The following is a 16,993-nucleotide window of genomic DNA, read 5'->3' on the forward strand; positions in this document are numbered from 1 at the left end:
GCAAAATGATTGTGTTTTTGTCTTCCTAATCACTGTTGAAAAGGATTGACTACATTTTCCATTGAGAGAATGTTTAGATAGGATGGAAGGATTAGGATGATGCATTTAAGAAATTAAGATTTAATTTTTTTTTATTAATAGAACAAACTCTGCAACGGTCTGTTTCTCTGGTAGTGTTTTTTCTTTTGCACCTTCCTACGGGAAGGCTGCTCTGGTGAATATGTTCCAGCTCATGCATCTGCTATCCTACAATGTGCAGGTTATTTTATTTTATTTTATTTTTATTTATTTTTTTTATTTTTATTTTTATTTTGTTTTAATTTTTCAACCCATTGCATAGTTATACATTTCAGAAAAAAAATGCTTTTATGCAGGCTGTTCCAATATCCAAAAAATCTACCCCAACATCTCCAGGACACTCATTAACACACTCTTCCAAAAACTCCATATTTTTGAAGAACAGCATTTCTTCTTTCCTGTCCTAAATAGGCCCATTTAAGTAAACTAAATGCATGTATTTACACAGTGAAGAGTCTGTTTGCCATCAAATCTTGCCTGGGGGTGCAGTGTGGGAAAAGAATGGGGACCCACCCAATTGTCGCTTCTGTGGGGAGTAAGTACTGCAAAGAATAATACACTAATTTTCTTTAAGATATGGAAGTACATGTTTATTTGGGGGATGGAAGGGTAAGTTTAATCTTCAGGAAATAAATGTCAAGGTAATTCCATCTCTAACCTTGCTTCTAAAGTAAATACCAGCTGCCCTGTAGGCAGTGTAGTGATCATTTAGTGCTGTGTGAATGTAATTATACACGAAACACCCAATTTACAATTTTCTGTGCCTCTCAGCAGCGTCTGTGTGGCTACACTGACTTGTGTCTTGCTTAGTCCTTTCTCTTACTGCATCATATTTAAGATCTGGTAAATACTGCTCCTGCCTTCCTCCTGGTGTCATGCCTTCTGTTACGGGGCCTTCCTTTCCAGCTGGAGTCCTTCTCTTGAAATCGCGCCTGGAATGACATTACTGCTTTCCATTTGTATTCACTGGAAAAAAATTTCTACCCTATCCTATCCTTTTCTAAACTTCTTCCATTTCATAAGTTGTTGTCATTCTCAGTCCTGTGTGCTTGTCTCTGATGTCATCAGGATTATAAGGTTGCCTGAACAGGAGCATCTTTTTCTTTGTAAAGTTCAGGGAAATTCATTGGTGTCATGGGTATTCATAGATCAGGAAAAAAAAATTGATTACCTGATTGATATTTTGCTCTTGGAGACCACATCATTATTTATTCTTGGTAAAGTTTCATGATTTTTATTGGATTTTATGGGGTTTAGGTATTGCTCAGTAAGATATAGTGGTGGACCTGGACATTGTAGTGAGATCTATGATGGTTAGTTGTCTTTGTCACTGGTTTACTCCATACTCTTGAATCATCTCTTGAGAGAACAGTGATGTTGGAGAGAGAACTCTTCATCGTTGGTGTTCAAAGCTCTTTGTGCAAGAGGAACATCGTTGTTGATCACGGACTGTGGTTTGGAGCTTTAAGCAGGTGTGAGTCCTGGCTGTGAAGGACATTGAATGCAAGCCCCAAAGCACTGAATGTTCTCCAAGAGGTTGTTGGAGGGAGCAGGGACGTGTCAGCTGTGGTCACAGTGGTGGGGAGTCGAGAGGAGACACAGTGCACTGGTTTTTATCTTGGAGAACTGAACGTTTTCATGCTCAACAGGTCCATCCATATCTCCTCTAAATACTGAGCAAGGCACGAGCATTGCTTTGGTTGCATTTCTTTGGTGTTAGTTCTAGCTGCAAGGGAACCAGCAATGGTGCAGCCGCTGGGGGCGAGGGCTGGGTGGCACCAACCCTCGTCTGCTGTCCTTGTCTCTGGTCAGTGCCGTTTGAGCCATTTCACAAGGGGTTCACACGGGGTTGTGTTACATGAGAAATGGTGGTATAAGCCATGTGGCTGTGACTTCAAAACATTGAAATACAATGCATTGCAAGTGACTAGCAAATTATTTTATCTGGAAAAATTGTCTGCTATGAATTTTTCTCATTTCTGTTTCCGGGTTCCTCTTAAATCATAATTTTCCTGCCTTGTAACATTGTACTTCTCTAAAACAACCTGTGTACATTGATTATACAGGGTGGAAAAAGGACTGAGACCTGTAGTTGAAAAATCTTGATATTCACAAGTCTTCTTCCTCCTAAACACTTCAAGAACATTTCATACGTACCCAAAAAGTGAGTTCAGCTTGAGGTAGCTCAGGCCTCCAGATTAGGCTATTTTTTAAAGTCTATGAAATCATATTTCTCAAATCGTCTCAAAGTGACTTCCATCCCGCTGTCCAGTTTTCACCAAATCATAACAAAGAGTGAATGTCAATAATATAAAGTTCTGAAACTTTTCCTGAGAGTCAGGAATGGGTAGAGGAGAGTTACTGAAATTGTTGGCTGTCCCAACAGACAGTTTTCCTTGCATTTGCCTTCTTGGATGACCACCTGCCATTGACGTAGCATGGAACCAGCTGGTGCACATATTTCTATTATCTATTTTCACCTATTTATGAAGAACATGCGAAAGAAAGTTCTGTGCAGGAAAGTTTTGGGGAAGAGTCAAAAGAATAAAAGAACTTAAGGTTTTGCAGTGAAAAAATCACATAAAATGTGCTGAAAGACTGGGTTTAAGAAGACAAAGACACAAATTTGTGCCTGCAAAGCAGCTTTGCTAGTTTGACTGTTTACAGAACTTTCCACTAAAAGCAAAAATATTTTTTTAATGTTTCAAAGAATATGATCACATTCAATACCAAGTACACGCGTGATTATTAAATGAATTGGCACGGGTGAAATAGCTATCTATTTTACTGATTATGAAAATTTACCTTCTTCAGGTTGTTTGCAAAGCCTGGATGAGATGCAGTAGTCATCTCCCCGCTGCCAAAGCTTGAAGTGGAAGCAGAGACACATTCTCATCAAATTATTCACACCTGAAAAAGTTTTGCTGAATAATACCAGGCTAAAACTACCAAACAAACCTGCTAGAACTGGTGTCTTATTGTTTAATGACCCTTTCCATAGCCTTATGTATAGGCTTATACATAAAATATTGAAGAAGGTTAAAAGAAATAGAGAATCTGTCACTGAAATCCTAGTTCCTTATAAGCTATTGACAATTCCAATGTTATTGCTTTGTAATCATGCTACAGTTTTCCCCACTGAGTTGTTAAAGATGAGGCACTGCTCTGCTGATTTCATCATTCTTTCGTTATCAAATATTTCTGTAAACTCTTTGAGTTAAATAATCTTCGGATCTCCTATCAATATTTCTATTTTTGCAATATAAATCTTTTTGGTACCAGCTTTTGTAACTGTGCCTTTTAAACAAAGCTGCTATAAACAGTCATTTACAGGTTCTGTTTCTGAGACAGCTTTAAAAAATGTGTCGTATATATTTGCTCTTGCTCTAAATGTTAAATATCATTGCACATAACGATGCGAACAGATGGTGTGCTGCATAAGCTGTTTATCATTTTACACATTTATCACTTTACACTAGTGAAGTGTACATGTGTTTGATTAATATTAACTTTTGATTTATTTGGAGGTCTCTATTTTTTGCCAGCATTAAGGGATTATATCCATACTGGCTTCCAACCTTAAAGTGAAATTCCAGTAAAGATAGAGTAGCTGCGGTCTGTAGCCCTTAATTGCATGAACTTTTTCACTGTGGAAGAGAATTACCTGGTTGCGGTTTTAATACTGGAAGGAATTCAGAAGTAAATGGATAACTCCATTTGCTAAAATGTTTTAGACGGGTTAAATTTAGATGCCATTGGTCCAGCTAAATAAATACCATATCTTGAAATTAAATGCCAGATGCTAAGAAGGTGTAAAATAAAACAGCAACAGTCCCATTCAAATCGATACGCTTTTATATCCTCCACCTACAGAATGAGAGAAACTTCATTTTTCCCTGCTCAACAGGTCTGGATGTTCAGCATGTGTTACACCTACGTCACTGTATATGAAACTAAAAAAGCGTCTCAAAAATCATCTTGGGCTTACAGACATAGCGCACGGGCCATACTTTGAGACTTTTGACTGCAGCATTGTGTTAAAACTGTCGTTTACCAAGATGTTATTTCATCATAATGCATTTTGTCTCCGCTAAAGTCTGAAAAAAGGCAAGATTTTCCTTTGGTACCGTGGATAAAAAAACAAGTTGGAGTGGGTCTGGTTGTGCTTGTTGTTCTGCTAAACGCCAATAATATTTAATGAGAGATTTTGCTCTGAACTGTAAATTCTTTAGAGTGTGAGAGGCCCAGCCTGTCAGAATAAATACAGGAGGCTAAAAACACTTACTTTGAAAATGACTGTTCATTTTGGAAGGCACTGAGTGATCTCAATGAAATATAACGGAGTCAGTTGAATTTTGGATAGAGATCAACTTCCCAGCATGTCTTCTGGCAGCATCTCCTCTTCCATCAGTCCCTTCCTCAATATCTTTTATGTTCGAACAGCACATGCAGCACTTATAAACCACTATCATTCAGATTTCAGATAACTTTCAGTGACTTCTTATAGATTGAATGAATAAATGAATTGCTTTTATCAATGCTTATTTATAGCTTTTATGCCTATGCTTTCTTCTGTGTCTATTAATATTATGGGAAGGCATATACAGCAAAAATGATGACGTAGCACTAGGAAATACCCAGAGAGTATAGGTTTTAAAGTTTAATATTGCAGTGCAGTTTAAAGCTTAATTGGCACGACCATAAATAGCTGGTCAGGGCTTCATGATGAGTTAACTACTCGTTTTTTTCCAGGAAGACTCTTTTGGACTATTATGGCACTGTTGCCTTTGCTTCCAGGACATTAGATCCTTCCAGAAACTTGCAGAAGGAAAATGCTGGGAAATGAGGAGAGTGCATAGAATAAAACAATGTCTCTTGAATATGAGAGTTTACTTCGGGAGTGAAATTCTTTGTTCCTGGATGATCTGAAAAGAAAAGCTTTTTAATGTCTCATTGGTTACGTTAGCATAAAGTGCAGATAAACATTTGTGGTTAATACAGTCATGAAAAATGACTGTCATTTAAGAAAATGTTAGTGTATGAAATGCAGAATTGTGGCACACTAATTGTTGAAAATAAAATATGTAAAGGGAAAGGTTTGCTTGAACTCATTAACTTTTGTGGTTTGTTTTTTTTTTAAATGGTAATTATAAGGAAATTAGTTGCATATTTCATGAAGAGCTAGCTTTGTTTTTCTGTTACCACGTCAGCTATACGCTGTTTCTTAAATATGTACTTTTATTAAAGGACATTAATTAGAAGCTCTATATCTTCCTGTTCTTTCCACCTTCTGTTTTTTAAATTGAAAAATGAGATGTTTTCTGCATTTTGATCTAAATGACTATTTTCTTTCTTTGCAGGTTAATAATGAGAATGTAGTGAAAGTTGGCCACAGGCAGGTGGTGAACATGATTCGACAAGGGGGCAATCACCTAGTTCTTAAGGTTGTCACAGTAACCAGGAATCTTGATCCAGATGACACAGCTAGAAAGAAAGGTATATTTTTCTCTTTTGCTAATGGAGTCCTTTTGGTCTTGCTCCACAGAAAAATGAGTGTGGATGTGAAATTACTGGTTTATAAATTCTACTGTATAGATTGACTTTCAAAATTTGAAATATACCCTTCTCATTTAATTTTGAGTAATGTGATTCTGTTGACTTATGCATTGATATATAACAAAAAGGGTAATATTCTCTTGTCATGCTTGCCATGAAATTTCATCTTCATGGATCTTTATATATTTATATGTTTGAAGATCTTGTGGTTAAGTTTCTTGCAGTAGTGAGAGAGAAAAACCACAAAGAACAGATTATCTTTTATTAATTAATTCCAAACATACTTGAGATGAGGTCAGTTTGACTTCTCTTGAAATCATTGAGAACTTACAATTTGGCAAAACTAAGTATTTTAGAAAGGACCTCTGTAAGAATAAGAAAAGCAAGCAATATGTTTAGATTGAAGTTCTGGTAGGAAAAAAAAGTACATTTTAGTGGGAAAATTCCTGTAGATGAATTAAAAGTTGAGGTGTTGTTCCAGCCAGGGAAAATCCTTCCTCCTCCTGTAAGTAGAAAACATATAGAGCTGCTTTTTCTGCCACTTGGCTGCTAACAAGAGAGCAGCTACTCCAGGAGAGGTTGGTACAGCATCATGTGCCACAAAGACTTTGGCAAAGAATTGTCTGGGTACAAACTGGACAGGGTTTTTTTCAGCCTAGGGTTTTTTTTATTTTATATTCGTTTTAATGGAGATTATGGGTTAACCTGTATCATAAGATTGTACAGCTCCCTTAAGAATGTCAATATGTTTCCCACCCACCCAAAAAACCACCACCAAAACTTCACCAAATAAAAAAGACCAGGAAAAAAAAAGGATTTTGCACTCTTTCATTCACCTTAGATACCCCCGAGTTTGCTCAGGTAACAGCTACTCTGGGAAGTCATTAAAGCCTCATAATTTCTATTCAACAGAAAAGATTGCTGCTGCTAACTGGTGTTTGATACAGAATAATCATATTTTTGAAAATTCCTGTTCTTCCCACCAGTTTCTTGAATTGTCACTCACAGCCACCTGGCTCTTCAGCTCAAGAGTGGGCCAGGAGCTGGAATCCAGGGGCTACCTCTTTGTCCAGGAGTAAAACTTTCTGTCTACACTGGAAATGCTCTTCGCATACACTGCTTGTAAAAAAAAAAAAAAAAAAAGGACCTTTGGGAGGAAAAAAAGCTATATTAAAGTAAACCTTGTCCAAACATGGTCCTGCATGATAACATTACTATTCACACATTTTAAACAAACCTTTCACCTCTGCCTTTTGGGATGTGTCACGTTGGCCTTAAATAAAAGTGCTGTCGCATACAACCCAAAGGGAAGTTGCTTCTGGAAAAACAAACCCAGTTCTTTGTCATCTTTCTAGAGCCATCTATTGATAACGCGTCATTTGCCAAAAACATGCACTTTTGAATCTTGTCCCTTTTTGATGTAAGCTGGTGGTGTTTCTTGTTACCTGGCAATTGCCGTTGTACCTTAGGAATTGTGTGGAAGGATTTCTCTTGCCATCAAGAGAGGCAAGACGAGGTGAGACCTCAAGAGAGGTGCTCCTTCACCGTGAGGCCAGTGTCAGGTTCCCAGCCTCATTTAACGATCCAGGATTTTGTGCAGTTTCCCTCACAGATTTGTTGTCACTTCTGGTGTTGGGCAAGGGCAGACCTCAGAGTTAATCTGTTTGGTACTTCTGCAGCCTCAGAGCTGGCACCGAACCTGAGCTATAGTTTTGCTTTCTCATGACACATGGTTACTCAAACTTCTGTGAGAAGGTGATGGAGCTTAACAGGGAAAGCATGATGCTGACATAGTGGATATAGGTGGTATGGGAAGAATGTTGTCTACTGGAGAACAACTTTTCACAATGGCATGTAGCGATAGGACAAGGAGTAACATCTTCAAACTGGAAAAGGGTAGATTTAGATGATATATCAGGAAGAAATTTTTTACTCTGAGTGTGGTGAGACCCTGGCCCAGGTTGCCCAGAGAAGCTGTGGCTGCCCCATCCCTGAAGGGGTTCAAGGCCAGGCTGGATGGGGCTTTAAGCAACCTGGTCTGGTGGGAGGTGTCCCTGCCCATGGCAGGAGGATTGGAACTCGATGATCTTTAGGATCTCTTCCAACCCAAACCATTCTACAAGTCTATACTTCTTTCCTCCATCATTTTTTCTCGCCCTCAAATTGCTTTGCCACCTTTTGTCAAAATGGTGTAGCCCGATGTATAATATTGACCAAAACGCTTAGGAATCTTTAATTTTTCCTCGTGTCACAGAGCCATTTTTGTTTACTGGAAATTCCTACCAACTGACCTACTGACTTTCCTACCAACATTGGCATAATCTTTTCTGATGTTATGCTCCTTTCTGACCACCAGAAACGTTGGTTGTTAGGCTACTAAAACACCTGCTGCATTTCAGTTTCTGTGGTAGATGGTTGCCTTGATATTTTCAGATCTTATTTATTCAGAGGATCACCTGTTTTCCCTAGTCTCACCATAACTGTTAAGATAAATTTAAATCTTCTCTCTTGTATTTCTCAGATTTAAGTTTCTTCAAAGCTGAAATTAATCTGGCAGAGACTGGCTGGTCTGCAGGAGATTTTTAGCTATGTGCATTTCATAGAAGAGGGACACAACTGCTGTGAGGCACTTTCTCTAGAAAGTCTTTTTCCTAGTGAAAAATAGAAGTGCTATTTAGCTTTATTATGTTATTTAGTTATTTAGCTTTAAATAAGTTATTTAGCTTTAAATGTTTCTATGTATCCTGTTACATAAAAGCTCACTGATGTATCAAGCAACCTACGCTAAAAGTAGAAACAGTATAGAAATTCGGTATATGAAAAGCATCTCAGGGTTTTTTCCTCCGCATGTATGTATTTATTACTACCTTACTTAATGTAGCATATTCTTTTAAATAAATATTAAATTGTGTATGTGAATATAGTGGTTTAGAGATGTGTATTTACTTACACTGTGTATCCTTCTGTTTAATGCAAAGCCCCACCACCTCCTAAGCGAGCTCCAACCACTGCACTGACCTTGCGGTCTAAGTCAATGACCTCAGAGCTTGAAGAGCTGGGTAAGAAAGTGTTTTTTGACAAGCATGCTGACATAATAGAGATGTTAAAAATATATATATATGTGTATATACGTTAAATTGACTAAGAGGATCTGCACTGTGTACAGTATATAGAACAGCAAAGGTTTTAAGAATGCTGCATCTTTGGAGAGTTCAAATATGCATGATTTGCATGAATAATTTTTGTTTAAACTTGTGCCTTTACTGCTACGCAAGAGAATGTTGATACATTTTATGCATCATCGAAGTGTGGCACATCTACTAAAAAGTAATGCCGTATCGTATTTTGTTAGCTTTGCTTTCTAAATTTTCAGTTCATCTAATATTGTTTTATTTTAAATTTCTGTGGCCTCTCACTAGTGGATAAAGGTAAGCTGCCAGAAGCTGTTGTTAAAAAGCTGACAGTGTTAAAGCAGCTTCAACTTCAACTTGTTTTCGTTAGACTCTGATCTGAAAAAGTGCATATTATGATATCACTTTGACTTCTGTGCATGATATCAATTTAACTCTTCTCACTATTGGTAATAAAGTATTGAGCATTGTCTTTTATTTGCTAATTTTAAGAAATGTGATTGTAGATTCCTTTGATCATCCACATTCCAGATATGCATAATTCTTTGGGAATTTTGATGTGTTTTCTAGAGGTGAGGAAGGTAATAGTTCTTTTCTTCCTCGTTTTAATCTGTTAGGTCATTAAAAAGTAGCATTTCGGCAGCTAGACTAATAAATATGGTATGGATGGACCATATATACTAAGAGAAAAGCCCAGTGCATAGTGTATATGGCTATTATACTAGAAGAGTGTGTAGAGCAAGTGATAATTGTGTAGAAAAACAAACCACGTCCGTCATTGCAGACTAGTGGAGTCTATCATATAATAAAACCATTTTGCCATGTAATCCTACATTGATTTAAATACTTAATTTTATAATAATTTTTTTTTTCTGGCAATGACTCATGTGAGTGCCAACTGGAAGGAATCAAAGCCTTGTGGCCACTTTTTTTTCCCTGGCAGTCAATGTTTTCTGGGACAGATGGACTCCATCCATCCTTTAGGGAGCCAAGTCGTGTAGCTTCAGTGGGAGTTCTTACCAGCAAAGGGGTGCTGAAGTGGTTACTGTCTTCTTTATGGTATAACAACCAAATGAAGACCCAAATGAAACAATCTAATCATATAGCTCTAACAGATCTCAGAAAATTTGACATTTCTGCCAGGAAGTTTAGGAGCCTGACTAAAGGTTTCAACAGTTTGTGAATGCTCCATAATTTCTCTTCCAGGATTAAAATGTAAAATATTATTTCTGGAGCCACTTTTTGGGCTTGGGTGTTTTGATTTGTTTTCCTTTCATGGAGTGCTAAGAGACCGTAAAACTTGGCTGGTTTATCAACAAACATTTCTAAGGGGACAGAAATTCTTAGGCACATTTTCCCCCCTTCTGCAATTCAAACTGAGGGTATTCTTCTATTTCTCTTACTTTTCAGTCTTACATAGTACTGTTCTTAAAACAGAGAGAAGCAGAACTCTTTTCCGAGGGAAAATAGCTTATTAAAAATAAAGTTACTTCTGCAGTGAAGACCATCATGTTTTAGGCTTCTCACCCCCCCGATTCAGGTCATAGTACTTGATCTGCTGTTTGTTCTCATCGGCTGGCAGAAACTACTGCAGCTCTTGTGACTAGCAGTCACGGGACATACTTGGAATCTTTAAGGATGTTTCCCATCCGTATCTTTATCCAGATGGGGCAAATATTACAGTGCCAAGACTATGTTATTCTGAGGAATAGTCCAGAAGTGTATGTCCCATAATAAAGCTGTAGGAATACCAGAGCATGGCAGAAATTTGTCTTCTTCATAGACAAGACTGTAAATACCAGTTCCGTGATACTCTGAACATTTGCCACCCTATCAAACAATACGACTACTGTTATAAATAACATCTGTGGTCTACCTATATTAATATTTGTCCTGTAAAAGGGCTATTACCAGAAGGAACAAGAATTCTTAAATTGTACAACAACCAAACCAGCTTTCAAAAAGAAAATATTTTCACTATCATCAGTTAAAAGTTGTCTTCTGACATAAACCACAGATTGTATGTGTGTATTTATATATAATTTATATATCTTTATATGTATACGTGTATATATTGGACATCTGTATGAATTATGAGAACACCCACATTTTTATATCCATTAAACTATCTAATGAATAAGTACTTGTTTCATAACGTTTACGTGCAAAATAGGAAGTATATATATACGAATACTGTGGATGTTCTCATCAATATATATGTGTAATCTTTTTTCTGAACTGAAGAAGCTCATGGTCTCAATACTGTCTCGTGGCAAAGAATTCCACAGGCTAATTATGTGCTGTGTACAAATGTATTTCCTTTTTATTGGTTTTAAATGTGATGCCTTTAATTTTATTGAATGTGCCTTGTTATGTAATAGAAGAAAAAGATAAATAGAAATTCCCCATTGGTTTTCCCTGAGGGTATATATTTTTGTAATTTCTCCCAGCTAAGCTAAACAACACCATTTTTTAAAAAAAAATTATGCATCTTGCAGCCTTTACAGTCACTTCCTTTGTCTGGCTCTGAATTCTGCTTATGGTTTTATTGACGTGTTTTTAGCTTCTCTGTTCTCCATAACATTGAGCAGACCATCTCAGTTGTTCTCTTTCAAATAAGTTAATCCAAAATATGGCAGATAATATGTGCTAATGATTCCTTTCCACTTCAGTCTGCAAAGATTTGAAAATGCCCTGTTATCATAGTTTGAAAGCCCTGGTATCAATAAGTTGCCCCAATTACTGTTTTTAAAAAATAATTTAGAAAAAAAAAATTGTACGTGTATCCCTAATTATCTGCAGGGGAGCAATTTCTTAGAGTTAAGTTATAAACCCTGATAAACTGTGCTTTTGCCAAGCTGTTTATCTGCTGTGGTTTGATAGATACCTGCATAGTAGAGGCAAGAAGGGAGTGACTTAACTTCTTAGATGGAAGAAAAATGTTTGTGCTCAAAATGACAGAGAAGGATTTAGCATATAAAAATTACCTTCAGAATTGATTCACAGTTCATTCCCTTTCTATTTCCAAGCTTCAGTACGGAAGAAGAAGGGTAAGGGGAAGCATTTTGTCTCTTGTTTAACCTGTTTCTCACCTTTCCATAGTGAAGGATAATAACATAATGTAAATGTTGGCATATGGTCCAGTTTATTTTATGGTGTCAAATGTACATTAATTATTGTATATGTTTTTTAGTTATTTAGTTAATAAATTGCAAACACACTAAGAACTCAAACAGAAGACTACATTTGAAAATATTCCCCACATTTCTTCCTTTTGTCTCCTTTCCTTCATCTTGCCTTTTTTTCCTTCTTTGTATCCAACTCTTTTCCGACCCCTTCCATACCATCTCCTCACAGTTACTGTGCTCACTGGCAGCCCCAGAGAACAAGTGGCCAGTAACATATCCTCAGTGTAGTCCTACGTTAGTGATTTCGCTTGTCTCTTTAATGGCCAAATGTTACTCCCATAACCACACCGTCTCTGTCTCAGGAAATAGGGATCTTGCACACAACACTCGAACTTGTGACCTGGAGAAATGCTGCTCTGCACAATTTTAAGCTTTCAATATCACATCTTCCACGCTGTCCCGTATGCATGAAGTGCCCTCCCTGAACTGATTCATAAGGCCACCGCCTTCTCCTTGAAATCTCTCCTAAAGACCCACTTCCCCTATGATCCCTGTGAAGGAACCGTCTCAGTAACGATGGTTAGGCAGAGGGGCAGGTAGAGAAATAGTGGTGCTCTTTTAATAGTTTTTATAAATGTAACTGTATATCTATGTATACAAAATTTGTTTGTGTTCAGCTGTATTTTTCCATACCCCTGTATGTCATTTTGCTTTTTTAGATTGTAAGCTCTCCTGAGCAGGGCTTGTGTCATTTTTACACGTTCTCATGGCGTCTGGCCCAAGGAAGAGTCTCCAACCTCCCTGAGCCCCTGGGTGATAGCTGGTAAAGGAGTCTACGTCCTGCTTTTCCACAAAGTTCAGTGTCACGGAAAGGAAAGCTAGGCTGTAGGCAGTGCCTTCTCTCCACAGGGAAGCTTTTGCTTTGTAACGTTAAACAGGACAAAATCGGGTTATTTTCCACTCTCTATTCTTCTGCTCTTTCCTGACCTCCTTTCAGGTTCCAGCTAGCGATATTTTCTATTCTCCATTCAGAGAATATGACAGAATAAACCCCATTGCTACTGGTATTTTTCTGAAAAATATGTTTTGGCAGCATATAAAAAAAAAATCAGTCTTTACATTGTTATTGTAGAATCCTATGTCAGCCAAAAATTCAGTTTTCTGGGCCATAGGTGAGGGAGGCATTAAGATGAAAATAATGGCTTTTGTGGTTCCGTTTGACTGGTTTTGTTGGTTGTCTTTTGAGAGGGATTCTGGTTCATTGGGAGGTTAGGAGAAGGGAAGGACATAGGCTGTGGGTTTTATATTCAGGATGGAAGGTAGACCATTTGTGTCTAAAGGGATAAGTAATCAAATCCGTAGGTTCACAGCAGTACGTCATGGACAGTGTTACAAATTACTAAAAATGTAAATTGTACTTCATCTGTGCCACTGACTTTCTGCTTACAGTAGTTGCCTGACTCAGAGAGAGAGCATCCAACTTCAAAATGTATGTTTGGAGGGAATGTGTTGTCAGTAGTAAAACTACTTTCTGGATTTTGTGGGGTATTGGGGAGGGGGAAGAGGCCTTCTTTTTTCTTTTGTGACTTGTAGGATTTTCGGAATTGTTGAATGATTAAGTTCTGGCAGCACATAAACTAACAGTTGTAGCAGGAATTTTTTGGAGGCGGTACTTAAAATGTAATTCTAGGTAATGTGTAGTTAGCCCATTAATACTGAAGGATAACCAAAATATTCATGCGGCAAATTAAAGTGAAGATTTGAAAATACTCCAAAAATAAAACATTAAAAGAAAATATATTTTGGGCGTAATTTTCATCGTCACTACAGAAAATAGGTATCATTAGACTTTAAAAATTAATATTTAAAATAATAAATTTAACTCTTCATAAAAAGTTAATGGGGCTCATGAAAAGCTTGGGTTTAAAGGATTTTTCCTTCAGTTTTTGTTTCGACTTGTTTGTCGATAACTTCTTGTGGATGGAGAATTTTAAAGTGATATGATACTTAAGGAACGCATACATAAACTAAGATCTGTAGATGTCTAGATACATAATTTAAAAATGTCGTGCTCCTAAGCTTTTATTACTGCCAGGAATTGGGTTTGATTTAGTGAATAATTTGGGATTTTCTGTGAAAGCTAAAGTGGACAGTGTTTAATTTTAAAAACCTAATATAAAAATCCTCTAAGAGAAAATACAGATATAAGAATACGGCAGGCTAAATTGTCAGAGTGAAATGGGAATGACAAAATAAATAGTTCTTCTGCATTAATAAATATTACTTTGACAGTGCCACACGAGTGTCAGTTGTGGGCGAGGGGGAGTGGTTGGTTTGTTCTTAGATTTGATATAGCAATCAATATCAAATAATCCCTTGCTGTGTGTTGATACTCATCTTTGGGTTTTGATGCGGGCAAAATACCAAATACAAATGTAGGATTTTCCTCCTTTGAAGATTTAGCTGCTAGTACCACCTCTCAAATACAGAATTAGTCTGATATCATCAACACAGAATATTGTTACCTGGCATCTAGTCTTAGTGGCATTTGAATAGAAAAATATCAGTTGATGGCATTCAAAAGAAATATTATTAGCTCTGTCTGCAATAAGCATTCACACTTCATCCCATTCCTGTTGTCCATTGTTTCAAAGGTGGCACATTCTAATGGCATCTGAAACAATGAAATTGCAGAGCAAATATATATACATGAATGCCAAACAGCGGATTAGCTTACAGTGTTCTGTTATGTTTGAAGAAACCGCTCACAAAGACGTCCGGGTTCAAAAATCATTTTTTTATTTCACTGTGGTGGAGTTGATGATGGAGATTTGTCTGCAGGAAACAATGGAAATACCATCAAAGCAACTTTTACAGCATTCACGACGTCGAATCCTTTGATAGTTTCCAGCATCCGCAGTGCTTCTATGTAGGAAGAAGGTTTTCTGATCTTCACCAGACACTGTATTTTAGAAGATGAGAGCAAAAGGCATCAGGCTTAATGAAGAATTCTTGAAGGGTATCCTTGTAAGTAATTGATTTGCATTACGTATTTGAAATTCTAATGAGCTAGCAATATAATAATAAGATAAAGCATGTCATCAGGTTGTCATTTTTCACGAGCACAAAGCAGTGACTCTGGGTGGAATTTGTGAAGGATATGTGTGAAAAAAATATGGGCCCTATCTTTTTGTTGATGTAGCAAGGTTATAGGTTTTGTGATTTGTAGTCTAACGTGGGGACTCCACAGCAGTGTAAGAAGGTATAGAGTTAGGATCATGCTTATGACATATGTGCTTTTAAAACACTTTGTAAGAGAAAAGTATTGAAAGTTGGCATGTTTCAAGGAGAACAATGCTATGTTTTCCACTGAAAAAAAAACTTGGCACCCAGCTGGCAATGTGCTGATTGGCAACTTTTGACACAGAATCTTAAATTAACGGGTAACTCTCAAACCAAGGTTTATGTTGCTTGAGGCGGGCAGCTTTAACTGAAATATTGAAAACACTGGGAATCCCGAGCAGAGGTCAGTTGAGTCTCTGTGTGGGCGTTCTCCTCATTGACACTAGCATTATTTTGGATTTATCAGCTTATTCTCGAGTATGTAGCGCCCTTTCGTGATACTTGTTTTTTCTTTACTACAGGACAGTAATTGAAAAGGTTTTCAAAACCTTTCCGCATCAGCCAAACAAGACAATGGTATAAAAGAAGTTGGAAAAGGAATTGTAAGTGTTAAAGAAAATGTGGGGTTTGTAGCATTTTGAAGCAGATGAATTAAATACGTTGGCATATGTGAGCGTCACTTGCTATACTCAGATATTACTAATTGAATATCTAACCACATACTCAAAATCATGAGTGCTTGAGGAACAGTAAAAATTGCATGTGTTTCCCAACATGGTACAGTTAGGGCAGTGGAAAACTTTTTCAGCACTTTTAATGTGTTCTCTCTCTTTTTCAGGAGCCAGGGAGATGAAGGACTTACCTCCCTCATCTCAAAACTCCCTTTGCTGCTATTTCTCTTTTTTTTTTCCTTCAAATGTTCATATACCCATGTTAATTAATTTCTAATATAATTAAAAATAAATGTTTTTAGATAATTCATCATAGTTTGTTTGGTTTTTCCCCTTGGTGTGGAAGCGTGAGAGTAAGTGTAAGAACAGAGAAGGCCGCAAGTGTCATAGGTTCTCCACCTTTCTTTTTGGTTTCTTTCGGTTGATTGTCTTTCTTTTGTGACTAGGCCAAATTTTCAAATGCTGTCTCTTAAACAGAACATCAAATTGCCACTTAAATTCCACCTGGCTTGCAGGGTAGGAGTGGGTATTGACTATATTCTCTGCTTTGTTTTTGTTCTTAAACAGAAACCACTGTTAGACAATGACCATTCCTCTTTCAAGGTAGGCTGAATTGTAAGGCTTCAGGATTGCAGGTGCATTTTAAATGCCTGTATAATTATTTCGTTAATTGAGCATACTGTTAAAGAGCTGGTACTTGAAAATTGTATCCATAGGAAGAATTTGAACCTATCCGTTTTCTGCCTTCCATAAGATTACTTTTGATGGTGTGATTATAATATGTAAATGTGACTTATGTACTAATGTGAAGAAATTTTCAGCCCTAGAAACACTAATAAGACTTTCTTTCAAGAAAGTTTTGATAGTTCTTTATTGTGAATACATACAAATCATTTTCATATATATCATGTAACGGTATTTATAGATACTCAATGTTAAATGATTAATTTTAGTCACTAAGCAGTTTTTATGTTTTGCTGATTTATTTTACGTAATTTTCCCTTTTTTGGATTTTAGTGTACTCTGTAGAGTTTACAGTATCCCAGAGAACATACAAGTATTTTTACTCAATTTTCATAGAAGGAAAGTGTTTCAAATGGCTTATGTTTTTGACTGTATTGCAAAGCACTTTTGTTATTTCCTCTTTATGCTAACTGCTAAAGTAATATTCTCTGCCTGTTGTTTGCAGTGTGGTAAATATGTGGTTTTGGCATTGTGATTTAAGCACAATCCTGCAAATTGTTCATTTAGGGGGTGGAGCTGGAAGAAGTTAATTCCAGATTCAAATGTGCTCATGGTAGCAGAT

The 16,993-nt window shown here is 37.0% G+C and overlaps 1 protein-coding gene across 2 annotated transcripts in view; it reads left to right on the forward strand.

Annotated features, from left to right (window-relative positions):
* The window catches only part of SHANK2 (SH3 and multiple ankyrin repeat domains 2), a 315,160-nt gene that overhangs the window by 269,476 nt on the left and 28,691 nt on the right, over positions 1 to 16,993 (forward strand). For both annotated transcript variants that reach the window (XM_074148901.1, XM_074148902.1), the window contains 4 exons: positions 5,439 to 5,574; positions 8,613 to 8,693; positions 9,054 to 9,062; positions 11,795 to 11,815. In XM_074148901.1, coding sequence (XP_074005002.1) covers positions 5,439 to 5,574; positions 8,613 to 8,693; positions 9,054 to 9,062; positions 11,795 to 11,815 — 247 coding nt within the window. The remainder of the gene's footprint in view (positions 1 to 5,438; positions 5,575 to 8,612; positions 8,694 to 9,053; positions 9,063 to 11,794; positions 11,816 to 16,993) is intronic.

The sequence above is a fragment of the Numenius arquata genome, chromosome 6 (assembly GCF_964106895.1).
Source record: "Numenius arquata chromosome 6, bNumArq3.hap1.1, whole genome shotgun sequence".
NCBI classification, from domain to species: Eukaryota; Metazoa; Chordata; class Aves; order Charadriiformes; family Scolopacidae; genus Numenius; species Numenius arquata.